This window comes from Heloderma suspectum, chromosome 7, assembly GCF_057233095.1.
Source record: "Heloderma suspectum isolate Gila_16-S chromosome 7, 16-S_ref, whole genome shotgun sequence".
In the NCBI taxonomy this organism is placed as follows: Eukaryota; Metazoa; Chordata; class Lepidosauria; order Squamata; family Helodermatidae; genus Heloderma; species Heloderma suspectum.
This window is the reverse complement of record NC_139464.1, coordinates 45,590,567-45,618,399: the sequence shown is the minus strand read 5'-3', so window position 1 is coordinate 45,618,399 and position 27,833 is coordinate 45,590,567. Positions and strand designations below refer to the sequence as shown.

The following is a 27,833-nucleotide window of genomic DNA, read 5'->3' as shown; positions in this document are numbered from 1 at the left end:
TGCTTGTTAAAACGCACCCCGCCGTCGTGCTCCGGGATCGGCTTAGCGGTTGATCGGTTCGTTCCATTAGCGAATAAAGTGTGCGAGCGTTGTTCTCCATGTGAACGTTGGAGAAGGGGATGGCAGGCTAGAAAGACAATGGAAAGAGGCAATGTCTTGGCCGACTTGACTGTCATTTCTAGAAGATTCTGGTCCCCCACACCTGACAGCGGGGGCCACAAGGGTGGGTTGTGAGGGGGGGGGGAAGAGAGGGCGGGGCAGGAGGAGCGTGTCGGGCGCGGGGAAGGGGGAAGGCCAGCGCGGCGGGAGAGGCGGCCGCCACCGGGGAAAGCTGACAGGGGGCGGGGCAGGGGCGTGTGGCGCTGCGCGGAACCGACCTGCGCGTGACAGTGGGGCCTGGAGCGAGTGAGGCTGGGAACTTTCGTTACTCCTCTCGGAGGGAAGCTGTAGCGGCCGCAGCAGCAGGTGTGGCGTGGTTGTGGTGAGGGGGTCTCAGTGAGCCATGGACCTGCGGAAGTTGAGCGAGCTGCGGGCCTTCGTGAAACTCTGCAAGCAGAACCCGGCCGTCCTGCACGCTGAGGAGATGCGCTTCTTTCGCGAATGGGTGGAGAGGTGAATGCGAAGTTCCGTTTCGGGCGCTCGATAGGGGAGTAGATGGGGGGGGTGAAGTTATTCCCGCTTCTTTCTTTCCTCCCCCCCCCCCCGTTCAGTTTAAGCTTAAAGGGCTTATGTGACCTACAGCTTCTTCGGGTGGGAGGTCGGGGGATATTAGAGTTAAACTTGGGGGTAGCTCTGCCTCCCTTGTAGGGTAGCCAGAGCAGAAGCTGAGAAACAAGGACCGTTGGAGATAGGTGCCCTGTGGGTAGGGAGTGCTGCGGTGGTGGAAAGAAAAGTAATTCTTCAGAAGAAAGGGTGTTCATTAGCTTTGCTCTGCCGGGCACCTGCTTCTTCTTTGCTTCTTCAGCGCTTTCGCCTGAATCCGAGGTCATTTGGGGGATGGTTTGGGATGATTTGTCGAATTCCTGGACGGAAGGCCTAGTCGTGCCATTGGAACGCCGCCCTCCTTTCCTCCAGTTACTTACACTGTTCCCACCCACCCCCTTCTTATCAAGGAAGGGTTTCAGGCCGTTACAGTGAACATGTGTTTTCCAAACTGCCTAGTTTTAGAACCAGTTAGATTAGAACATGAACATTTTCCTACACAGAAAGCACTTTTGTGAGGAGTGGGGAGACGGGATTTTTTAAATCATGGGCGAGGGTCATTCATGTTGCACTTTTTGTTGCACTTCCTTTATCTGTAAGGTAGAAACGATGCTGGGATAGGTGGTCAGTTCCCACTTGAGAGCATATTCATAGAGTGCAATGTGTGCATGATCATCCTAAGTAATAAGCATACTTGGTTTTGCATTTCTTTTTACTTAGGGGTTCCTTCTCTGTTGGAAAAGCATGCTCTTTGAAGGAGCCTTAAACATTGGGCTGTATGTATGTTTTTGGTTTGGGTTTTTTTCACTGTATGGAAAAAGTGTTCATTAAACAACGTATTCCAAAGAATATAACACAAGCCACGTTACAAACACACTAGGTGTGACTGGTATTAGATTTAGTAGCCACCTTCTGTAAGGCTAGGTGAGACCAAGCTTCTTCCATATTGTTGTAAGCATAATTCTTGGCCTTAAAGCACTTAATTGGATTACCCATCTCACTCTGCACAGTTGGCTGTTAAAATTTTCAAGACTGTTCTTTACATCCTGTTATGATTTCAGATCCAGTTTGAAAGCAATCAGTGTTACATTGCCAAGAGTGCCATTTATTTAACCATGTACCAGAAAAATAAATTCAAAACCACTATGGAGTCTTGTCTCATAGTCCAGAATAAAACCCCAAGTAGTGGATTCTATGGAAAACAGGCTAGCTGTAGTTTCTTGAGACCATAAATGAAAGTATGATTGCATGACAATGCCAAAGCATTCATTTCAAAGAGGCATGGAGGAGGAGTGTAGAAAGAGCTATCCCTGAAGTTGCTCCATTATGGCTCTAGCTCGGTGGTTTGACTTCAGGTTTCCTTCTAGAGAGGTAGAGCTAGATCATTTGAGGTACCTTTTGGGGTCAGTTGTAAAATATTTTTAATCAACTGATTGTTTATCAACAAGGCCTTTGTAGAATTAGGAGTCTCTCTATCTGTTAGAGATGCCTAACTCAGCATAGGATTGGGCCATGAACTTTAATCAGTTTTGGAATGTTAAGAGTCTTCATAACAAATGAGTTTTGAAAATCCAAGTAAAATAGGATGGACATAAAATACTAAAAGTTCTAGTTTGGTAATTACTCTCTTGGAATCCCCTTGGAAGAGAAGCTGTAGTCTGGTTGAATTTTCTTTTAATTAATTTTTGCTTTCGTTTTAATGCTCTTCCTAAGGAAGTATATCACAGCAGCTGCTCTTGTCATCTCAGATGTGTTTTATAGGTGGGCAGATTTTAGGCTTCTGGGATCTGCTTTGTTTTTCATTGGAAGCGTGACATCCACCAACTGGATCCAAATGCAAAACAGCGGCTCAGGAAGGTGGACCTAGAATTGAGGAACAAGGTGCCCCTGTTTTCACTATAAGGGCTTGAACTCAAACACAAATCCTTTCACACACTAATCTCCTGTTTTCCTCCAGGCTTTCTTGATTTTTGGCCTGCTAATTTAGGAGGGGAAAGGCCTTTTTGTTTTCACTATTAAACAAATGGGAGTTTGGAATCCTTGTTGATTTACTGCAAATCTAACAGTACATCCTGATCTACCTTCTGCCCACCCCTGTTATAGAACACAAGCAGAGTGTTCCTGGAAAATGCAGCTGAGGGCATAGTGCCATATTATTCCCGCCTCCCTTTTGCTATACATTCTGGTGCAACCAAATGGGGTGGAAAGTGGGTGCCTTGGAGATAAATTGCACAAGTATGGAACAATGTAAAGCAAGCTGAGCATCTGCATTTCTTGCTCTAGGAATGGTGCTGGGATTATTCCGCATTCCACCTCATTTTATGGAAAGAGTTCTTATTCTGCTGTTAATGTATACTTCCGTTCTATCTACACATCACAGTTGAAGCTTGAAGAAATGTTGCGTTCCTGGGTATTGTGGAATAGTAGTATTTCATATGGAAGTACATTTCTAGAAATGTCACGAGCTGCTTAATCTTCTCCAGCCATTTTTTGCATGTTTCCTTGGTCAGGAGGCGGCAAATGGAAGTTTAATTATTTTCTACACTTAGGGTGCAATCCTATGGCTGCTAGACAGTATCTAGATGGCCATTGGATTTTTTTATTTTCAGAAATCTGGCTCCCTGCTGCCTTGGAGGCAGTGCAGTTTGTCCCTGGCTCCGAGCTCATAAGAGCAGCACAGAGCGGGCGAAAAAAGGGCATTTCCGGGGGAGGGGAGGAGACTTGAGAAGCGCCGTTATGACGCTTCTGATGCGCCATCAGGCCTCCCCCCCACGCTCCTTTGTGCCCTGGCTAGACAGCTGAAATCAGCCATCTAGCCACAAATGCAGGGTGGCTGGAGTGCGGAGGGGAGGATCCCCTCTGTGCTCCACCTGCCCTGCATTGGGTAGTCTGCCGCCTCCAAGCTCCAAAAGATTGTGCCCTTAAGGGGATTTCAACTGTTTAAAAAAGTTAGAAGATCTCTATCCTAATTTAGCACTGTGTTGATGCATTCCTGAATTAGCAAGTCAGAAAACCAAATGAGACTGAAGCATCTCAAAATAATAGACTTTCTGTGTAGCATTTCAATGAAGTCATGAATAGACCCTCACCGCAAAGTATTATCTCGTTAGCAGTTTATATTGTTGTGCTTATCATAATTCAAATGGTGTCAAACTTTGTATCTCACTTTTTTGTATCTTTTTATTGGAAAGCATGGGAGGAACAATACCACCAGCTCCATGCAACACTTCTACCGAAGAGGCTGCTGAGGTAAGGGAGGAATTTGGTGAGATGAATGCTTTGTGTGTGTATATAAAATTCCTGGAATAGGGAGTGATTTAATGTAAAAGTTGACCCCCTGCTCAGGCCTTTGCAAAAAAAGGTCATTGTAGATTGTCACGTGGTTTGTATCCCTGCCTCATACGTTAATACCATGATTAGGAATGACTTGGACCCTCTACATACATACCCCAGGATGCATGGTAGCTGTTACATCTTTGGTTGTTTCCATGACAATCAGTTCTGTGTAAAGATTTCTGCCCATATGGGTCTTCTGTATGCTGTGAAGCATACCGCACAGCCTGTGAAGGCCAGGTTGGCCTCCATGAGGCGCAGGATATTTTCTGTTGCAATGTCCTCCCTCAGGAAACCTGTGGCTCCCTGTCAGTCCTTCTGGAAGCAGGTTAAGATCTTTTTCTGTTGTGCTTTTAGAAGTTGAGTCTGCCAAAGTGTTTTTTTCCTCCTTTGATATTTTTTTCTTTAAAATATTTTGGGCTGCCTTTTAGGATGCAAAACTTTTCAAGCTGGCTCACAAGATAAAAATAATACAGCTACAAACATCAGAATTAAAGCCAGTGACAGACGTAAAACAGATAAAATGTGCCACCCCAAAAATACTCAATCCAAAAACAAATCGCAGTCAAAATAATCAGAAGTCCTGTAAAAATTACAACTTTGGAGAAGGCTATGGGTCCTGAAGGTCTGTAGTGATGGGCTTGACAGACTTTCATTGGTAAAGTATTCCAGAGACGTTTGACCACTGCAGAAAAGGTCCTCTCCCTCATACCTGCCAACCTGACTGCTCTTGGAGGCAGACAAGCAAGCAACGCCTCTACCGCCAATCTTAAAAAGCATGCAGGCTGGTATAGCTGAGAATGGTCATTTATCTAACTTGGTCCAAACCATTTAAGGTTTTAAAGGTTAAAACCAGCATTTTAAATTGGTCTTGGAAATGCACTGTCAACCAGTACAGTTGATGTGATATATGTGTCGCATGAACTGACTGTCTACAGTGGTGCTGTACCTACAGGACATGGGGGCAAAGGTATGTTCCTTTAGGTCAGCAGGAGAGCCTCTGCCTCAACAGAAGGGCCTCCAAATGATGTGTAGCAAGAATGTCACCTTAAGAACGGCAGTGAGAGCTGCTGAGAACAGAAGCTCTGCCTCCACTGCTTTTGCTTTGTGCTTCTGCAGAACCAAGCTCTTGCCTTTTCTTTTGCAGTGCTAACACAGAACTCAGCAGCTTCAGGGCCTTTGCATGGAGGAGTCCCCTTCCCCATAAGGGAAATTAAAAGCTCATCTGCTAAGAGGCAGGAAATAGAGCAGAGATTTGAGCAGTGTTGGCTGGAGGTATGTAGCCAACAGCTCTGCAAAGTTAATAGCAGAATGAGCAGCCCTGTTTTCGTTCCCTTCCCCAAAGTGTGAGTGAGTGTTGAGAGAGGGCTAATGAAGGAGAAGCAGCCCGGTTAAACTCCACCTACCCATCACTTTCCAAACAAACTGTCCCATTTGCTTGTTGGAATACATCCCAACAGAGCCACCTGTGGATTTGTGTGTTTATTATTTTTACTTTATACAACAAAATGATACTTGTTCCTAGGTAAATGTGTTTAGGTTTGGGGCAGCAGACCCAAACTCCATTTTATTCCTGATGTCATGATGATGTTATGATCTAAGCGTGTTTAAAATGAAAAGGGTTCATGCTCAGAGTACTTTTTAAAATCAAACGGGGTGGGAAGTTGTGGGGGGGTTGCTCTAACATGATAGGGAATATAAAAGCAGTTGTAAAGCATGGAATGTGGTTGGGGGCAGTGACAAGAGAAATGTGCTTTACACCCGAAGTAATATGCATGGCTCTCTAAAACCCTCCCCACACACACCTCTTGTAAGACTAGAATTTAAAATTACCTAGCTGCACCATTGACTTTCCTAATCCCACCAGTATTTAGAGAGCCGCATTCTGTACCAGCTGAAGTTTCTGAACCGTCTTTAAAGGCAGCCCCACATAGAGCACATTACAATAGTCCAGCCTGGGAGTTACTAATGCGTGGATAACTGAGGCAAGGTCAGATTTCTCCAGATAAGACCACAGCGATAAAAAGCACTCCTGTGCACTGCCACCATCTGAACTTCCCCAATTAGAAGTGAACTCCTAAGCTGTGAACTTGGTCCTTCAGGGTGAGGTGCAACCTCATTTAAGACCAGTTGTAAACTTTGATCCAGAGGTTTGTACATTGGCCATGCTGGGTGGGAATTATGGGAATTGCAGTCCAACACGTGAGGAGGATGCCAGGTTGGGGAAGGCCGTTACACACTTACCTGGGAGTATGTCCCATTGAGCTTAGTGGGTCTTTCTTCTGAGTGAACATCTAAGTTATTGCACTGTAAGGCATTTATATCTTGAGGTTGCAAGAATTCTTATTTAATTACTTCTTTTTTTGTTTGTTGCATTTACATTTTGCTTTTTCTCCAAGGTGGCATACATAAGTAGTGCCCCTTGTCACATGAGAGTGAGAGAGAATGGCCCAAAGTCACCCAGTGAGCTTCATGGCCGAGTGGAGACTAGAACCCAGGTCTCTTCAGTCCTAACCCAGGTCTCTTCAGTCCTAGCCCAACACTCTAACCACTATACTGTACTGGTTATCACTGGTTCTTAGTGTGCTTCTTGAAAGTCTCGTCACTTACAAAAATGGTTTGTCATATGGCAAGGGGTGCTACCTTTTGGAAAATACAAGCTTACCATTTCCTTGGATGCATAATTAGTTGCATAGTTCTTTGAATCCTGACCTCTGGTAATAGTGGTTTTAAGAACTGCCTTCAATGAACATCATGCTCTACTGACTTAAATACATTGCTTGCAGATGCGTTCTTTTTCTGATAGTGCTTCCTTTTTCTCTGTGCTTCAGTGCTGCTATATATATTTCAAGATCGTCATAGATGAATTTTAGATTAATTGAAAGTCTAGATTTTCTAATGGTCTGTGGCAAGCAAAGGTTTTGTAATCAAAATGTCATAATTACAGTTTGGATGTGTTTACCTTAGGTTGATTTAAAACTTTCCAGGAGGAAAGTCAGTGTAGTAAAACAGTTCTCAAATTCAGTTCCTGATAATATACATCCTATGGGAGAGGGTTTAGGTGAGTGTATCAATAATTGAATTTTTTTTTTCATTAGGCAAAACCAGAAGAAAAAAAGCCAGAAGAACCACCAAAACCACCAGAGCCTGAGAGTGAAGAGAGTGATTTGGGTGAGTTATCAATATTGCATAGTCTCTCTGGTGTAGTTATGGCAACTTGATTTTCTCCCCCCGCTCCCCTTTTTTTTTGCCTCTTATGTGAAAGAACTGGGATTCTTACCTAATTAGTGGAGTGTTTGTTTCTAGAAATTGACAATGAGGGAGTAATTGAACCAGACAATGATGAACCTGAAGCACTGGGAGATGAAAGTGTTGAGGTAATCAAGTTTCATTTCATTTATTATATTTCTATACCGCCCCATAGTCAAAGCTCTTTGAGTGGTTCACAAAACTTAAAAACCATTAAAATACATTATAAAAAGTATAAAACCATTCACATAATGACATAGAACAAATAGCACACACATTACAACTTATATCTAAAACAATTTAAACAATCAGCCAGGCAATCAAAGAGACTCATTTTATGCTGCCAAATGCCTGAGAGAAGAGGGCTGTTTTAACCTGGCACCCAAAATATGACAATGTTGGCACCATGTGGGCCTCATCAGGGAGAGCCTTAGATGCAGAGCATAGTGTACAGGTCGGTTCATGCTGGGAGAGACATTTTGTCAGGTACTGTGGTCCCAAGCCGTGTAGGGCTTTACCGGCTAAGAGCAGCACTTTGAATTTGGCTTGGAAGCATATAGGCAGCCAGTGCAAGCGGGCCAGAATCGGTCCTATTTTTTTGGACCTTCTGGTCCTTGTTACCAGTCTGGCTATCGCATTTTGCACAAGCTGCAGCTTCTGAACCATCTTCAAAGGCAGCCCCACGTAGAATGCATTGCAGTAACCTAACTTGAAGGTTACCAGAGCATAGACAGCTAAGCCAGGTTATCCCTGTTCAGATAGGGGCGTAGCTGGGCCACCAACCAAAGTTGGTAGAAGGTACTCCATGTCACTGAGGCTACTTGACAAAAATGGTTCCAGGAGGACCCCCAAGCTCTGAACCTGCTCCTTCAGGGGGAGCACAACCCCATCCAGAGCAGGTTGAGCACCCTCCATCTGGTCAGGAGAACCACCCACTAGCAGCATCTCAGTCTTGTCTGGATTGAGTTTCAGTTTATTAGCCCTCATCCAGTCCATTGTCGCAGCCAGGCACCAATTTTATTAAGTTTGGAACTCTCTGTAAAACTGCATGTTGCCTTTTAGATAAACCAATCAATACTTCTTGATTACACAGCATGAACATTACCCTACAGCTGGAGTGCAGAACGTCTTTCAGCTTGAGGGCCTAATTCCATTTCAGAGAAACTTTCAGGGACCAAAGGCAAAAGGTGCCAAAGGCACAAGGGGTGGAGCCAAAATACCAGCATTTTTTAGCTTAAAGCTCTTAGTACAAGTAACTAAACCTTAGGAGAGGCATTTAAACCTTTTAGAATGAGGAAAGATGCACAAAAGCTGGGAAACCATAACAGGATCTGTGGTTGGAAAGGGAGTGGGGCCATCTGGGGAACCTGGGAGGGTTGCATTTTGACCCCAGGAGGACCAGATTTGGCCCCTTGGCTTGACGCTCTGCACCCCTCACTTACAGAGATATCCAGACTAACCCACAAGGATATAGGGCAGCGATACATATTTAAAAAGCACATGCAAAAACATGTTTCATCTCTCTTTTTATATATAGGAGATTAACAGAGAGAGATTCTAAACTCTTGCTGAGATGCCATCGAGTTGCATATTGATACTCTGGTGTCTTAAAGCTTTAGAATTAAGAATATCCTTCAAATGTGTTAGGTTTGGTCTAGATTCCAGTCTCTTTATCTTTCTCCCTCTTAGGTAACAGAAGAGATGGTGGACCAGGCCAATGAAAAGAAAATGGAAGCTATTAATGCATTAAGCGAAGGTGAGCTCTTTGTATTAGGTTGTATTTAGAAAGAAATTAATCACTTGATACACTCTCATGGTTCTGGTAAGCAAAATGTGAAGTACTTTAGAACGCTTCCACTGTACAGGATGGATCGTAAGTTTTTTAACTCCCCAGAACAGCTCAGAAACGTGTCCTTCCTGTAAGAACTGCCAGCATAGTTACAGCCCCCCACTGTTCGAAAGCGGGTAACGAAGTCATGTATACTGACTGTCCAGACATTCCTCATACCCCTCCTTGCATCATTACTGGCTTCTTGAGATAGCACAACTCTCAAGTACTGCCTTCTAATTAGTATTCTTATTTAATATTAACATTAAATCTGAGTGAGGAAGGAAAAATATTGGACAAGAGTGGTATTCTGTGCAGCTTGCTTATGTCTTGGTAGAAAACCCAATATCTGTTTTTCATAACCTATCCATGCTTTTTATTATTGCTGTGGTAGCTGTTCAAGTAGCCTGGCTTCTGGTTGACAGTGTCCAAGTACTATGGCCTCAGAACTTGTTTTGTAAACAAATGTACTATTGAAACTTATGGCCCTGTGCTATTTGTCTGGCTAATTAATCTAAAAAGGACACACCAGATTTTGCCATCTGCCTTCACAGTGTTGTTGTGGCTTACTGTTCTGGTTCCATGAGGTCTCCATAGGTTTTGTTTGTTTGCCAATTACGACTGATAAATCAGAGGAACAATGAAGGATTGGTAGGGAGCAAATAAAAAAAAGTAATTTTGGTTTTATGTATTTTTTCAGTAATGTTACTAACATTAGCTAGTGAATAGGTCAAAATAGACTTCTAAATTATGGGTCTGGTATTGTTTTAATTCTATGAAATTTAAGGAAATATTTCCATAACTACATCATTTCCTTAATTTCTAATGATGGCTGACTGATTGTACTTCAGTACATGTTTATGATGTCTTTGTATAATAATCAGTGAACATAACAAGGCTCAATATGCTTGCTGTGTTTCTCATATCTCTGTGAGCTTTGATTGAGCTCCTGCTGGCTGTTTTCTTATTCTAGCTTTTTTTAAAGAATTGTATCTTTCATACTGACCTCCTCCTCCTTTGGAAGTCTACTGTTAAAGAATTTGCACATCTGGCATGCTTTCGTAACTGTTGTCCATAGTAATTTACTGTACTGAAGGTACTGCTACAAACTTTTCTGTTCCATTATTCTACCTACTATGATATTGGTTGTGGTATGACTGCTTGCCTGCTTCTCCTTGGTATGCTGCTAGATTACGTATGTGAGGGTGTCCCTACAGTGTGAAATAAATTGCTATGCTTTACCTGGAGAAGAACTTGGTAACTCTGTTGATTACCCCACAGAACAGTTGCTTTCTTATTTAAGGAGCTTTGGCTGTTGGGCAGTATATAAACAAACAAACAAATGTTTTAATATACCAACCTTAACACAAATATACCCCAGTCCTGTTCACAGTAGGAAATTACAATTAAATACAATTAAATAATATTACAAGAAACACAGTTAAAACACAAGTGCTTTCCAAATTCCTCACAACTTCAAAATCAATTCAGACAGCAGAATAGATGACTCAGTTATACAGTTTAAAATACAGCTTTCTTTTCCATCACATCTAAAAAATATCGTTTTATTTAAAATACTTGAGATAATACAATTTTAACCTGGCACTGAAAAGGTAATGATGACAGCACTGTTCAGACAAACTTCCTGGGAAAGTAATTCAATAACTGGAGCACCACCAGTGGAAAAGGCTCTCTCCTCTTACCACCTGCTTCATTTCTGATGGTGGTGGCCCTCTAAGAAAGGTGTCAGTGAAAGAGTGTGACACCCATGCAGATGGATACAGGAGAAAGTAGTCCTTAAAGTTCCTGGGTCCCAATCCGTAAAGGGCTTTAAAGATTAAAATTGGCATCTTTTATGCCTGTTAAAATCCTGCTGAACATTAAACTAACTTCAGCTTCCTAACAGTCAATCCCATGTACAACACTTTACAGTAGTTTAAGTGGGATGTTATTAAAGCATGGGTCACTGTTGCCAGACTGTGTCCAGGAGAGGTTGCCGCTGGCTTACTAGCCTAAGCTAGAAAAAAGCACTCTGGATAGCTGAGAACACTTGTGCCTAAGTGACAGAGCTGGATAAAGAAATACTTTGAAGTTGCGTACTTGATCTTTCAAGGGGAGAGTACAACCTCATCTAAGACAAGTTGAATCTACCCTTCCTGAACTAAGGAATCATCCATGCACAGTGCATCCACCTTATTGGGACTGAACTTCCGCTTATTGGCCCTCATCTAGCCTGTTATTGAGCTCGAGCGACAATTCAACGCTTCCACTTGTCCACATATTGCTGACACTTTACTACAAATCCCTGAATGACCTCTTCGAGCATCTTCATATAGAAGTTAAATACCACTGAGGAGAAGTTGGAACCCTGTGGGTCTCTATAGCACAAGTACCAAGGGTCTGAATAATTGTTCCTGTAAACTATCCTCTGGTGCCAGCCATGTAGATAGTAGTGGAACCCCAACATCACTGTCCCTCTGACTGTTACATCACGTAGCTGGTCCAGGGAGATACCATGGTCAAAAGTATCAAAACCCACTGAGAGGTTCACAAGAATCAACAGGGTTGCACTTCACTTGTCTCTGTCAAAGCATAGGTCATTCATCAGGACAGCCAAGGTGGTTTTTGCACCAAATCTGGGCCTGAAACCTACTTGAAATAGGCCTAGAAAATAATTTTCCTCCAAGAGAACTTGGAGTTGCATTCCTGTCACCCACTCAAATGCCCCCAAATGGAATGTTTGCAACTGGCCAAGAGTTATTACAATTCTCTGAGTCAAGAGAGGTGATCATAAGGAGCAGTTGCATGACTGCCTCCTTCAAGGCTGCCAGGACCACTTCCTCTCATACCACTCCGTTACTTGCATATGTCTAAGTCTCCTAACTAAGACAAGTATATAATTTGAATTTCCTCTTGCGTACAGTTAAATATTTATTGATATTTTCAGGTGAACTTCAGAAAGCCATTGATTTATTCACAGAAGCCATCAAGTTGAATCCTCATCTGGCTATCCTGTATGCCAAGCGAGCCAGGTGAGATTTTAAATTTTAAAAATGTGTGCTTTAGAAGGTACCAAACTGCATATACCCAAACACGGTTTAGTCTGGACCAATTAACTCCCGAGTTCTAGATTAGAGATGTTCCCAAGCTTGTTAAATGAGTCATTAGTAGCATCTCAATTTCTATCTGGTACATGACTGTTCCTAAACACTGACCTGGTTGCAAAAGCTGTTTAGGCTCTTGTGCCTCTTAGGTTTTTTTAAAAAAATACTTTTTATTTATTTTGTCTTTATAAATAAAATAAACAATACCAACAACCTGATCAATATCTACAGTTTCCCAACAATGCAATATTCTTATGAGGACACAAGAAATTTTCCTTTTTCCTCTCTTTTCTTCTCTCTCCTCTCTTAAAAGGTTAAATTTAAACTCCAATATCCACGGGTTTCAGATGCCGTTCTATTTTAAAAACTATACTTGTATCACTAGCAATATTACAATTTAATAATCAACCTTATATTTAAATATCATTATATCAATCTTATAACAAGAACGCAGGCCTACAATTCATTCCCAGTAACCATATATTGCCCTTAAGCTAAAATATAATAGTAATAATAAAGCTTAACAATTCAACCAATCTTACTGAGTAATCTTAAAATAATGATAATAGTAATAGTGATTTAAAAAAAGATGAAATTATAATATTATATAATAAAGCTTGAAAGCAACCTTACCACAATGCAGAAAATGCAGAAGCCAAATATATCAGTGATATATTTTATACTAGATATATAAATGAGTGTGCACAATACACCCTCAAACAATATATTTAAATACAGCATATCATATCTATTTTTATATCTATCATATAGCCATTTACTTCCCTGTTCTTTGCAGTAATAGGCTATTACTGCAAAAAAACAGGGCCGGAGCCATCCGGCAGCTTCGCGGACTCACTGCGGAGTGGAGCCAGCCAGGGCCGGCGAGGATTCTGGGGCGGGGGGAAGGGACGGATCGCCTCCCCCTGCCCGCGGACCCACGGTAAGGGGGGGTTCCCACACCCCTACTGCAGCCCGGTCCCTAACAGGCCACGGACCGGTACCGGTCCACGGCCCGGGGGTTGGGGACCCCTGATGTAGACTCAACATAAACAGTTAATAAAGCTTATTTAAAAATTCCAGTTCATGGGGCTGAAACAGAAATCTCACGCATTTTTACATTCAGTCATGCCTCCGCCATTTCATGGTTTAGGAACGTCTTCTTCTGACCTTCAGAAACAATGCAAAATGTAGCAGGATATTTTAAATAATATTGTAGGCTCTTGTGCTTCTTAGTTTTGATAAGCTCATCCCCAAGCCAATGCTTCTTCTCGCCATTCTGAGTTGTTATTAATCAACTGAAAGAACAGAAGCATCCCCCCTCCCCATTCCTTATGGTTGTTATGGAAATGTTTATAAGATGGTCTGTAGAAAAACCAGTGTAATGTCAATTTTCTGGCTTGCTAAGTATTTCTCCTTTTAATGGTCCCAGTCCATGTTCTACTACAGATATGACCTCTTCTGTTTCCCCTCCCTTAATACCACTTCACCTTTATACATGGGATCATATTATAGCATGTATTCAAGGCAGGTTGATATAAAAGGAAGCATGCATTTTCTTCTACTTAGGGCACTTGTACATAATTTCGATGTCATATTCCAGATCCTGATTTTTGGTGCTCTTTTTATTAAACAGCTAGCCTTTAATTGGCAGCTGATATTCTAATTATCGTTCTGCCTAACGTTGCCACAAACAAATGACTACATGGAAGGAAACTGATGATTGATACCACCTCTTAATGGTCCTGTAGTAGCCATTATACGACAATAACGTTATTGGCATTTGAAGCTTGACCTATTAATAGGATATACACAAAGTACTGAAACAACTTGTAATTTGGTGGACAGTGAAGGGGCGCAGTCAGGTGAATAGGTACTTTAACTGTCATGTAACTTGCTGTAGTGTTCCTGGGTCACAGGCTGAAGACCCAAACAATCCGCTGCTGATTGTTCCTTAATTAAACATGCATATTTTCCTTGTTGTTGACAGTGTCTTTGTGAAAATGCAGAAGCCAAACGCTGCTATTAGAGATTGTGATAGAGCTATTCAGATTAACCCTGATTCAGCACAGACCTACAAATGGCGAGGAAAAGCCCACAGGTAAAGAAACAGCAGCCTCTGCTTACATCCATGTTCCCTAATTAATGAAAAGACAACTTTTTGTTTGCTTTTTAATTGAATTTTTATTGTTTTAAGTTGTGCTTATACTAGCATTGTTACCTTGTAAGCTACTTTGTGAAGGCTTTTTCACCTTGAAAAGTGGGGTATAAATACTGAAATACTGAATTCCCAGTCTAATTTCTTATTATAACATGAATTAGTTGTATGACTACCATTTTTTTTTAAATGGGGGTCAAATCTGGGTGTAAAACTGCTAATACCAATGTTCTAAATAACAGGTTCAGTGTTGTAATTTTTAGGGTTTGGATCTGTACATAAATACGATTGTAACAGATTAGACCTCATACTGAAATATGGCCTAAGATCAAAGTCAACATACTATGACTTTACACATAAGTAACTTTTAGGAGGTGATGCTTTGGGGCAGTCCGCTGTATGAACTGGTTCTCACACAGAGCTAACTTATGGAATGGGTAGTTGAATTCTGGGTTGTCACGATGTGTGAACGTGGCCATACTAACCATGGTTTGTTAACCATGAATAACCCAGAATGAGAACCCATGGTTTGTTATTGGATTGTGAACTCTGGGTTGTTTAAATCATAGGTGGTTGTTATGTGCAAAGTCACAATTGAGGGTTGTTCTTGGTTTGTTTTGCCAGGCCACAGAAGTAGTAGGCAACAGTGGTTAAAAAAAACACACCCAGTCACTCCACAGGAAGCTGTGCTCTCGTTTGTCTATTGCCCAAACTAACACTAATGGCAAAGTCTGCCTAGCAACACCATCCAGGCAGATCTTCTCCCCTCCCCCACCTGAAGCACAGCATGGCTCCTGACAGTGCTGGGTTTTTTTTTTCAAGGACTAGTTACTGAGCGGGGTGCCTCATTTGCCAGACTGCAAGTACCAAGCTATCTCCACCCCACTCCACGGAGGTCAAGAACTTCAGACCTCCAGAGATTACCCCCAAAACACATTTCTCCTTTCTGTAAAGTGCTCAGATCAACTACCCAATCTCTGGAGGTCACGAACTCCACTGCAGTGAGAAAGGGTTAACATTCTCTGAAAGGAAGGTTTCCAAAGCTTTGGGTGGGGATGGGGAAACAGAGCTTTTCTTTAGAACTATGAGAGGTGTTGGGAACAGACCAATGGTAAGCAGGCAGCTGAAGCATTAAAGTCCTGCTAGTACTACAAAGACATTCGGGATATGGGGGGGGGGGGGGAACAGGCAAAAACCAACTTAGGAACTGAGAGAACAAACTGCAGTTTCACTGATAGTCTACCAGAAAAACCCTGGATAGGGCAACAGATAAAAGGTGGTGCCTCTGTGCTCCACAGCTCAGTGTGGATTCACTAACCCATGATGAGCTGCAGAGCCCATGGGCACCAGTTTCTAAATCCACCCCTGGATGGTGGTTGTCATGTCGTGCGAACCCAGCCAGTGCGGGTTATGCGAGGTCTGTTCTAGGGTTATGCGTGGGTTGTTTAGCCCTCACATAACCCACACTCACTGGGTTCACACAACAACTCCCAAGTGGGGTTTGGATATACAGAATGGCAGCTGCATGTGCCCTGCCCGCCTGTAGCCTCATTGTGCAAACCGGGCCATTATTTCTATCTTGTAAGCATACTAGATGGTAAATTCCACCTTGCTTCCTAAATGTAAAACTTTGAAATAAGGGACATATTGGTTCTGCAAAAATTTATTGAGCATAATCATTAATTGAAGACATACCTGTGCACATCCATGAGTTTTCTTTTAGGCCTGGTTAAATTTGATTTTAAAATTTAGTTACCCAGAAGAAAATATTAACTCTTGAATACTTTTCATTGCCAGGCTGTTAGGTCACTGGGAGGAGGCCGCACATGACTTGGCTTTGGCCTGTAAACTGGATTATGATGATGAAGCTAGTGCTATGCTGAAGGAAGTGCAGCCACGAGTGAGTGACAAAAGAAAGAAAGATGATGGGGAGATTACTTCCTTGTTCATGGTTTTACAGCTGTGTTATTTTACAAGAAAGCATATCAGAAAGCAGTGCTTATTATAATTATTTTATTTATTTGTGGCATTTATATACCGCTGAATATAATAAAATCTATGTGATCTCATAGTGCTAAGCAATTATGTATGGGCGGTGTCTTTCTGTCTTTTGGCAAAGATGGTTGAGGAGCAATTCATACCCTGCAAAGTAGACAAGCTTGCCACTGGTCCGTTGCATGTCTCTTGATAAACACTGCAACATTTGCAGCGGAAATGTTTGTATATATGAATATGTCTTCCTCTCCCAATATCAACATGTTCAGTGGAAAAGCATCAGATAAGTGTGCTGTGTAAAGTGTGAACTGGCTCTGATATTAGCGCATTGGGTGCAGTGCAGTGTTGTTTCTTGATTGCTTTGCGAGGTGGCCACAAGCGAGTACAGTCAGGTTTGATTAAAAACAGTACAGAAAATTCTTAGCTGTAACTCCAGAGAACCACTCCTTTATTTGCAAGCTGAACTATAGGTTAAAGTAATAGTTTTGAATACTTATTAAACTGTACTGTTGCTTCTGGTTTGACATTCTATAAACTGCCATGTAAAGTAGAGATCAACAAGGGTCAAATCTTAACTTTATACAAAGGGAAGATCAATCCAGTAGTATTTCATTCATTTTAATATATCATAAGCATGTAAATAATTGAACACTTCCAAAACTTTGATCTGACAGCCTTGCTTTTGTTTCCTCTCCCTGCCACTGTGTAGATCAGCAGTAGGGAAAGTGTGTCCTTCCAGACGTTGCTGGGCTACCTTCCATCAGCACCAGCCAGCATGGCCAATGGTCAGGGATGATGGGAGCAACATCTGGAGGGACACCTGTTCCCCACCCCTGATGGTCAATATATAGAATTCTATTTTAATTCAACAACCTTGAGTGCTCAACATGTTCTGTCTATTACATTGTCCAGGCTTGCAGAATGGGATATGGCTTCTTGTCTCCCTTTCTTATCTGTAGGTTTTATGGGTAAAAAGGACATAAGTCATTTTAGGGAGATTCCTCTGTCCCTCACTCATCATTATAGTCTCCATGTCTCTTGCTTTACTGCTTTCCATGTGAAGAGAGGAGTGGGTGTGTTTAGGAAATGCCCTTTGCTGCAAAATGGGCTGGATTAGTTGCTGTGAAAACTGCTGAGGCATGTCCTCTTCCCACTGAAACTGCACCAAAGGGGAAAATACAAAAGAATTATGAATTGTGGCAGTATAATTTCACAAGGTAGATAAAGTTAGCTAGGCCAACCCTTGGTGTGGTAGGCTTGACCCTTGGCCCACCAGCGGAGAACCCACCACCAGAGGCCTTTTAAAGTTTTTTTTAAATAAAAGATGCAGAAAGGCTTGCTTGAGAACTTCAGCAAAAGTCTCTGGAAGTGGAAAACTCAGGGAAACTTTCCGCAGTAGTTTATCCAAGTAGAAGTGTTGTGGATGCTAAACATGTTTTCACACCAGAAATTGATTGACAACTGTGTTTGGTATATTAAATTTAAAAGTATAGATTATTCAGATAAACTTTATGAGCAAAGCAAATTATACATAGACCCTGTTCAGATGCACATGGGGCAGGGTGGTTAGGCTAACCATGCTGCAGGATGGTTAGTGCTAACCACTGCGAGAGCTACTGCCACACATGCAGCTAATCATGGCCTACAGCATAGTTAGCTTAACCACTCTCTAACCACCTTTCCTCCTGCAGTCCTCCAACCACTCCGTCATGCATCCCAGCAGCCTCAGCAGTTCACACACCCATTACAGGAGTGGGGCTGCTGATGGCGGCCATTTTCTTCTTTTTTTCTGCTCCCCCTACAGAAATAAGCAAAAAAAAACCTAGTGGAAAATTGTGCAAAAATTGCCATATCACTGAAATACACATTTGCACAAAATTGCTGTATATTGCTAAAATGTGCATGTGCACAAAATTGCATTTTAGTGATATATGGGCATAATGTGTGTTGTAGCTATATACTGCAATTTTGCGCATATGTGCAAATGTACATTTTAGCAATATAGTGATTTTTGCACAATTTTCCGCCATTTTAATTTTTTTGCTTATTTCTGTAAGGGGAACACAAAGAAGAAAATGTCTGCCAATGGCCTTCAGCAATACTGCTCTTCTAATGGATGTTTTCGGCTGCTTATTTTATGTCTCACTTAAGGGAACTTCAGCAAGTAGTTCCTGGAATATCTGAATCCTCCTAAGAGGAATCATCCAAGACAGAAGAAGTAGGAAGAACTGGAGGCAGAATGGTTATGCATCTGTTCCTTTTTATAAGGAAGTTTAGGGAAATTCCCAAACCTGTTCCTGTTTGTGGGGTGGAGTTTAGGGAAATCCAGTCTGAAGGAAAAGCTATTGTGCTTTTATTTAACTGGGAAAGGCTCTCTTAGCTGTTAGGAATGGAAGGGTCCATATTTAATTTGAGAACCTTTAAGCAATCTCAATCTATTTGAAGAGTGACATTTTATTATCGTTTGTAAATAATATCTGTTAATAAACATCTTAATATTAGTTCCTTTTCAAAGATTGTCTTTAGTGGAGGTGTCAATCCCATGCCTATGCCATAGGAACCAGGCTACTGAGTTTCTTTTAGATAGAGAGGGTTTATTCTAGTGGCAGCAGTTAATGGTTTTATAGCTGAGACAGAATTCCCTAGCAGTGATGTCTAACTGGGAAGTTTAAAACTGTGACAGTGACTTCCATAGACACAAGCCTCAATGTTAACTTTAAAAAAAGAAATGTTCTTTGGATAACCCACATGCTATTCCGTCGCTTCTGGTGGCAGTGGTGGGATAACCTACAGTATTTCTTTCACGTGTGGGTTTTAGATTAGAACTACATTAATTGACTGTTACAGCATCTAAGCAGGACAAGTCCAGAAACACAGGACTCTATAGAACAAAACCCAAACTGTCAAGAATGTACATTTTCTTCCATATTATGACATGGTGATTCCACTCAGATGTTGGGAAACTGAGCATGACTTGGAGCATCTCTAAATGTCTATCCGTAAAAAATATATTATGTCAATAATTTTAATAAGAAATGGAAGAAATAACTATTTTTGGAATCATACAGGAGAATTTAAAAAGCATTTCCCTCCATGGCTTTGTTATTTCCAGACATTTTACATCTCTAGTCTTTCTATAAAAGTTATATTATGTGGTTTTTAGAAATCATTTGCGGGAAGTAAAAGCTGTGTAGCAAAATAGAAATACCTTACTTTAATTTTTTTATTCGTTCTAAAAGAAAATATTTCATAATTTATTTATTTTTATTTATTTATTTCATTTCTATACCGCCCAATAGCCGAAGCTCTCTTCTGTTCACTTTTGGGGAAGCGGGGAGGGGGGAACGGCTCTATGAAAAAAAATCATATTGTTGAAGGAACGGAATATATGTCAGATATAACCTGAAATGCAGTACTAAGAGATTTGGCAGACTACATATTAAAGGTAGTTATGATAGGTTGAGTGCTAAGATAGTACTATATAGATGCTTTGGGTGCATATGGTGAATACTTTCCCCCCTGTGCTTCAGGCTCAGAAGATCGCGGAACACAGGAGAAAATATGAACGAAAGCGTGAAGAAAAAGAAATCCGGGAAAGAATGGAGAGAGTAAAGAAAGCACGGGAGGAACATGAGAGAGCTCAAAGGGTGAGAGCTTAATAAAGCATGTACAATAGGAAAATGACAGAACATAACTTCATATATGACACATTTTTTAATATAAACTCCAAAATGGGCTCATGAAAAGAGTAGACACTGTCATAAAACTTGTTTCTTGCACAATAGTATATCATAGTTTCAAATGCTAGCCTCTGCTTTAGAGTGTAAGTCTTGAACTGAGTATGTATTTAGTTGCAGAGCACTGTAAAATGATAACAAATATTGTAATTTGAAATCCAGTGCTAGAATTATGTGAGGGAGTAGCAAGAAATTTAAGCATTAAAAGAAGTCACAAATATGTTAAACTCCCTTATTCCTCAGCGGGGCTAGAAGTTCTATATTGCACTGGAATGAAGTGGTATCACAGAACACTAAAACCTCTAGAACACGTAAGGCCTCAGATCCAGTTGGAAACATCTTAAACGATTTTCTCAGTTTTCTGTAGACCAGCTTGAGTAGCTGGAGAGCATGTGGAATATTCTTATAATTATTTGATTGCAGGAGGAAGAGGCTCGTAGACAGACAGGAGGACCTCAATTTGGTGGCTTCCCAGGTGGCTTCCCAGGTATGTGTTCGTTTCAAAGCATTAATAGCTTCAGATAGAAGGTAACTGAATTTCCTTATGAATCTGGGCCATAGCATTTTGATTAGCATGCAAATGCGACAAAGGAAAGCTCTTACATATTTTGTTTTTACTAAGCAAGAGGGAAATTGCTTGGCTGCCAGAGTTGTATGCAGAGGAAATAAGTAACTACTAATAATAGGAATAGGCATCCAGGACAGTGGCCTAGGAGCCTGTAAAAGTGACATGGAACCAAACAGATTGTCGGCCAAGGCCCTTCTCTGTCCCTCTCATCCCCACCTTTCCTGGTTAGAGGTGAAGTGGTTGACAATCTATGGAACACTCTGTCCAGAGAGGCTTGCCTGGTGCCAATGTTGCTTGCTTTTAGGCACAAGGAAAAAAACCTTTTATTTTTCCAGGCTTTAAGCATATTAAAATATTGCCAACTGCTCTGTTCTTATCTGCTGGTGATTTTATTATTTGTTTAAAGTATTTTTATCCCACTCCTTGGCCAAAAATGCTCCTGGAGCAGCTTATATGCAATCAGTAAAACAAGTCAGACCCCGCCTGCAGGCTTACAATCTAAAAAGACATGACACTCAAGGAAAACAGCGTGGGAAGGGAAGAGGAAAAAAATTAAGTAGTGTTTCAGCAGGGCTGAATGGCCCTGCTTCCCCTCTCATTTCCCTAGCCTGCTGGAATGGCTGGTGGTAGGGCTTATGTGGTTGGTTGTTTCTTGATACTTCATTTTTTGCTCTAGGACTAAATGTGGTGATGGAAGACATATAAATAAATAAACTTGTTGACAGTGAACCTTTAAAAATGGGGTACACTGTAGAATTGCTTGCCTTTTGTGTGTTGCTTTGTGGGTAAAATCTTATTGAGTAAGAGCATGTAGAACTTGTTCTACTGCAGTAACCCTTCATTCACATAGGATTGACTAAAGAGGGCATCACGATAGGTTTTGAGTTGACTCTCTTTTTATGGTAGGACAAAACTGAGAGGTGGCATAACCATTTAACAGGTATTCGGTAACTTTCAGCTGGAAGAGACCATATTTTGATACTGACGGTGCAGCTAATCGTGCTTTGCAACTCTTATGATAAAGTTTTGGCCTTCTGGTTTAGGGAATATCTTCCTTGCCTTCTTAGACACAGGAATCTTCCAAAGAATGGGAAAATGTTAAGACATGACATACACAGGATATAGTCTATTGTAAAAAAAAAAATCTCTAACTGTATTCCTTGTATTTTCAGGTGGTTTTCCTGGTGGCATGCCTGGTGGCATGCCTGGTGGCATGCCTGGAATGGGGGGCATGCCAGGCCTCAATGAAATTCTTAGTGACCCTGAAGTTCTTGCAGCCATGCAGGTGAGAGATCAATCAATCAATCATTTATTGTTACGGTCAATGACCAGCATAGCAAATAAAAACACATAACACATAAAATTACACATAGAATACATAAGATAAAATAAGTTTGGGCTCGGAGGCGCATCACCTGAAGCAAAAGTTAGGAGGAAAGCTCTACCTCACGTACCGTACACAAGGCGACTGTATAGCCTGTAAACAAGGCGACTGTATAGTAACGTTAAGAGTGGTGGCTGCATTTAATAAATTTGTTAATACAGTGTACGACCAGCTCATATGTATAAACAATCTAAAAATATCACAATAAACTAAAATATTCCCAAACAATAGATAATGAACAATATAAAAAAATGAACAATAAAACATTATTTAAAATTACCTATTACAGATTCAAATTAATATTATTAGGATTTTAAAACATTATATACAATATCCCCATGAATCTTACAAGTGGCTACAAAAAACCTTGCACAAGGATATGTTAACTGCACATTAGCACCTAAAAGAAGCTTCCTGGCAACCTCAACATCAGATCTGCCTGGAAACCTTCTAAGCAGAGGAGAAATAAACTTTGCACGAATTTCTTGATAGAACCTACAAGAGAAAATAACATGTTCGGTTATTTCAACCGCTCCAGCACCGCAAGGGCAAATCCTCTCTGCCATTGGAGTCTTACTATATCTCCCCTCCAGCACCGCTGAGGGGAGTACTCGCCATCTGGCTAAAGAGAAAGCCCTGCGAAGAGTAGGAGACTCCAAAAACAATACATAGGCTGTCATAATCATTTTTACAGTGTATCTGGTGTCCTCCGGTGCCAGAAAGTCTGGTACTCTGCTAATATCACACTGCCATTCAATATCTAACACTGTCTGTTTGGTAGTTACCGTCGCCTTATCCAATCCCCTTGTTAGGAGAGTCTGTGAAGAGAATCCTAACAATGTAATCTTTTGATGGACTGCAGTTAGCCAAGAAGAACGAAAGCTGTCCCGAAGAATTAAAGAAATTAATCCTTGCGGGCAATAATTTAATTTGAGCCAGAAGTTAATAGAGGCAAGGCTTACCCTAGCCTCTATTTTAATCAAGTCAGATTCTAAACGCATACTAGCATTAGAAACACAACTGGGCATACAGAAAATTGCCCTTATAAATTTGGATTGAACTCTTTCTAATGGGCCAAAACAAGAGGATGTTGTCCCATAGAGAAGTTGAGATAGTGTTTTGGCCTGATATAATTTAAGGGAAGCAGGTATATATTGCCCTCCATCAGTGTGAAAATTTTTTAATATAGCCTGAGCAGATCTTTGGCCAATCCTGGCCACGTACTCATGATGGACATTCCTTGCCCCTGAAGATTATAGCATCACCCCCAAATACTTAAAGCGCATCACCTGCTCTACTCTGTGTCCATTAATACTCCGTATCCTGATTTTAGGACGCTTCCCAAAAGACATAATCTTTGTTTTTTGGTAGTTAATCTCCAACTGATTCTCATTACAATAGAGACTAAATATCCATAGGGCTCTTCTGAGACCCACAGGAGTTCTGGAGAGTAATATCGTGTCATCGGCATGTAAGAGTGCAGGAATCTTTCTATCGGCTAAAGTGGGGGGGGGGGAATATATCAGTGGTATTTAGACAACTGATCACGTCGTTAATATAAAAAGTGAATAATAAGGGTGCCAAAACACATCCTTGTTTCACTCCTCTTGATGTTATAATGGAGTCGGTAAGATGTCCAGCAGGTGAGAGAGAACATAGAACAAATAAAAATAATGAAGATTGTGAGAAATATGAAGCCATGATTCTACATAGGTGCTGCACTTACTCCTTAAGATGGTTCCCCAAAACATTTCGATTCTTCCACCATTTATATATTTCCAGGTACTGTTACCCTGGTTTTCTGCTTTAAAAATGCTCTCAAGATAGCATTTATGTAGCCTCAGTAACAAATGTAACCTATTAACTAGGTGTCTGTGTCTACTTATTTATTACATTTCTATACTCTCTGGGCAGTTCATAACAGTTAAAACCATAAAATACAACATGATAAGATACAATATAAAACTTTTAACAGTTTAAAACTACACTACAAAATGAAAGTAAAAACTAGCAGCAGTGTAAAGATCTAAAAATTACAATAACAGATTTAAAAAAGAACAAAAACTGAAGGACTAAATCCTCCCTGCTAGTACTACTATTTGGCAAGTCTAAACTGCTTGTCAATATAATTCACTCAACAGAACTCCTTTCTGCATAATTTTTGCATCCTGAATATCTTTCTCATCTTGCTTCCCATTAATGTTTAAAAATTCATCATGTAATTGAATAATCTCTTAGAATAATAGTGGAGTAGTTGGATTTTGGACAAATAGCACTAACTCATATCATTATGTCTTAATATGGCATGGTAAGTAACAGTTTTGATTTTCTTTATGGTTTGGATTGCTCTCAGAAGCAAAATATTAGTCTGGAAGGATGGATGATAGGTGTAATTTCATTGGACAAATCCTCCATTTCTCTTTGAAAGCCTAAATGTCTTTTTTCAGAATAACTGTCCTATGCTGAAGAAAACCAATTCTGTATGGTGTAGGTAGAGTGTTGCCTCCAGGCTAGGCGAAGTATTGCTTCTGGGCTAGCTGAAGGCAATTCTACATCATAAGACTCCATATTGAATTGCCTTCTTTCCTCAAAGAAGGGTAGTCACTCCAGCAGTTGGATTCAAAGGAACTGTTGGGTACAACAAACTGGGTGTGGTTACACTCACTTTGCTTCTGTACAACACCCACCTAGGGCTCTGAACTGCACCTTCCTGCATGCACTGAGAGACTGTTGCCTGTAGCTCTCACCATGCCATGGCCTCCCTTCTCTTTTTCCACTCCCAGCCAGAATCCCTTCTCCACCTTCTACTCTTGGCTATAGTGCACTATCTCCACCTTGCCCACTCTGTAACTCTTGGGACTTCTTTCTCAATCAACCCTTCTTATAGCTTCTTAGCTTCCTCCTGTCCTGGATCCAGTGCTTGCTTGCTTACCTTCAGTAGTCACTGACAGTGCCCAGACTTCTACTCTCTGGCGTAGCCAATCCCTTCTTAGCTTCTACCACGAGCTTTAAGCTCCTCCTGCTATTCCTGGTCCAGACCCTTTTTCTCTCAGTTCTTCATGTTGCCACAGGGGCTTCTTTGCTTATGGCTACCCTTCTAGCTACTCACATGGATAGGCATTCCGCTAGTTAACCTCAGGATAAATCTGTTAGTGGTTTGAGAATTAAATGTGAGGTAGGTCTCAAACAGTACCTTCTGCACTTTTTTGAATGAAGTACTAATTCAGGTACTAAATCGTTAGTCTTGATTTTTGCTTTTCAGGTCACATCTTATGATATGATTTAGACCACAATCTAACAAAGCATGAAGGGTGCTTCATTGAAATTAGTAGGGAAGATAATGTTTGATTCTATGTTGCATTGTGGCTTTGCATAAGCCATTAAATAAAAGCTCACTTAATTTCATACAATAGTACAAGCCCAACCCATTTTTCCCTTCTTGTTTTACAGGACCCAGAAGTCATGGCAGCTTTTCAAGATGTTGCCCAGAACCCAGCAAATATGTCAAAGTACCAGAATAACCCCAAAGTCATGAATCTCATTGGCAAATTATCAGCCAAATTTGGAAGTCAACCATAAAATCCCCTTTCATGGCAAGACAGGGGGAGTATTGTTCACTTACTGTATGTTGCAATAACACAAACCATTGTACCTCTGATTCTCGAAAGAGAACTAGAGTGCTCTGGGTAGAATCCCTCTTTTTTCTCCCTCAATGCTTCAGAAATGAATGTCAGTCTGTTCACGATTGTATCCAGGTTTTATTTCAAAAACACTTCTTTCTCTCTCACCACTTTTGCCCAGGAGTTCGTCTTACTCAACAGTAGTTAATTTTGCTTTTAAATTGCATTAATAGTAATCTCCCAGTAGATTGTACCAGAAAGTATAGGGTGGGTGGTTGTTGGGGGGGTGATGGTTCTTCTTAAAACGGTGTTGGACTCCTTAGTAAGAACTTTTAACAGTGTTTAAGTTCTAACATGAGATGAGGCTTGGTATTTTTATTTTAACTGGAAGAAATAGTACATTCATATTCATTTTTTACATTCACAAAAGTGACTTAAATTTAGTTAAAATCTGCAGCAGTTGGAAACGCCCTTACTGTTGCATGCTTTGGCTTTAAATATGTTGGCACAAATGCTGTTGAGACTGGACTACTTATACAATCAATGTTGAACAGATTAACATGTGAGTTATCTTTGTCAAGGTGTCTAGGGGGCATATGTTTCTATCACCATTAGTAAGCTGATTGACTCCAGTGGTGGGAACCTCTTTGTTATTTGTACCGATTTGACTATTAAACATTATTGCCTGGCTTAACTTCTTAATATTGTAGGGAAACAAATTAATTCCTGCCACCATCTCACATTCATTACTTAATCAATTCAGATAGACAACAGTATAAGTTTGTTGTAAAGTGATGAAGCTCTGGATTTGGAGTTCATGAGTCCTACATATCTTGTCCAGATTTTTAAGATTTGGTGGTATTAGTTCTTTTAATGCAGTTGAGTACTTTCCTATTTCCACATACCCCAGTTATCAGCCTTGAATATTGTTTTTATGGGTTTTTTGTTAATGTCATACTGTTGCATTAATACTTGTGGGGCTTGAGTTCTGAAGGGGAGAAGAGAGAAGGTCTGTGCTGGAATGCACATCTGAAATATAATTACAGCATGTGTATTCATTGAACACCTTGCTGAAAAGTTTATTGATAACTAATACAATTCTGTTTCTTTGTCTATACTAAAATATTGATTTTCTGCTCTTAATGTTGGACAGCTTATTATAATTAGGTCTTGGTCTCTTATAGGGCTTTTGAAAGTTTCTTGTCCTGTGCTCTTGTAATTTTGTCTGAATCCATAAGTTATGTATGTTTTCTCTTTTTAATTAAGCCTGGACTGGTTTAAGAACTCAGTAGATTCTAAAAAATAAATTCCAGAACATTTTGTCCTCATACAGTAATTATCTTATCAAATGAAAGGAGAGAGGAATCCATTTTTGCTTAAGAAATAGTCCTGAAAATACTTCTAGTTGCCTTTAAAAAATAATAAAGACTGGTTTTGAAGAATCTTCTTGGTTTATCTTTGTATAAGCTGTGCCTAAAGTACCTACAACAAATCAAAGGGAAGGTATTCAAGTTTTAAGTACTTCCAGTTGATAGCTTGATAAACGTATAGGTGTAATTTGGGGAGTTTGGCTGCAGGGGGAAACCTATCTGATCCAATAAGTTATGATTGCTGCTGCTTCCCCTAATCCAGTAGAAGTCAATTGAGTGGTGATCAACTTGTAAACTAGTAAACTTCACTCCTAAGGGAAACTTTAAAGGAAAAAAAGGACTTTAATGTGCTGGAGAGGGGAAATGCACACTGTTCAGTGAAAAACAGGTCTTTTTACTTGTGGGGCATTGTTGTGTGCAAGAATGAGTAGTCTTGCCATATGAAAGCTCATGTGTTTTAAATGAATATGCATATGTCTTTACCTCACCATAACTGACAAAAAGTGTAAGAGATTTTAGCTGGGGTAGGGATATGTTGTATTGCAGGTATAGCTGCTTATGTGCCTTGCCAATCTCGTATTTTAACTGTTAAAAGTTGTAGAACTAGGAATGCTTGGCTTTCAACAGATACTACCTGAAGCACTATTGACCTGCAGAACTGGTTTGAGACCAAGACAGCGCAGAAAAATAAATACTTCTACCATGAGCAATGATGGATCTACAGTCTCAGTTCTAAATCTCTGCAAAGTTATGTGTATACAGCCTGAATGTAACATGACCCTTAAGAG

The 27,833-nt window shown here is 40.7% G+C and overlaps 1 protein-coding gene across 2 annotated transcripts; it reads left to right on the top strand.

Moving 5' to 3' along the window:
• Positions 1-381: 381 nt before the first annotated feature.
• Positions 382-27,117, top strand: ST13 (ST13 Hsp70 interacting protein). 2 transcript variants are annotated; one of them, XM_084809935.1, is made up of 12 exons: positions 382-612; positions 3,894-3,951; positions 7,134-7,206; positions 7,342-7,412; positions 8,974-9,040; positions 12,060-12,144; positions 14,204-14,314; positions 16,169-16,271; positions 19,897-20,013; positions 20,527-20,578; positions 21,844-21,956; positions 25,506-27,117. In XM_084809935.1, exons 1-12 carry the CDS (start codon positions 503-505, stop codon positions 25,632-25,634), a joined length of 1,089 nt encoding a protein of 362 aa, XP_084666061.1. In that variant the 5' UTR covers positions 382-502; the 3' UTR covers positions 25,635-27,117. The 2 variants fall into 2 exon arrangements, with proteins under 2 accessions (XP_084666061.1, XP_084666060.1); XM_084809934.1 differs by having other exon boundaries at positions 20,527-20,590.
• The last annotated feature ends 716 nt before the right edge of the window (positions 27,118-27,833 follow it).

What these genes read in the sequence shown, in the direction of transcription:
- ST13 (XM_084809934.1), top strand. Translation starts at nt 503, where the DNA reads ATGGACCTGCGGAAGTTGAGCGAGCTGCGGGCCTTCGTGAAACTCTGC. An exon ending in TGGGAGATGAAAGTGTTGAG is followed by an intron (nt 7,413 to 8,973) that starts GTAATCAAGTTT and finishes TCTCCCTCTTAG; the next exon opens with GTAACAGAAGAGATGGTGGA. An exon ending in TGAAGGAAGTGCAGCCACGA is followed by an intron (nt 16,272 to 19,896) that starts GTGAGTGACAAA and finishes CCTGTGCTTCAG; the next exon opens with GCTCAGAAGATCGCGGAACA.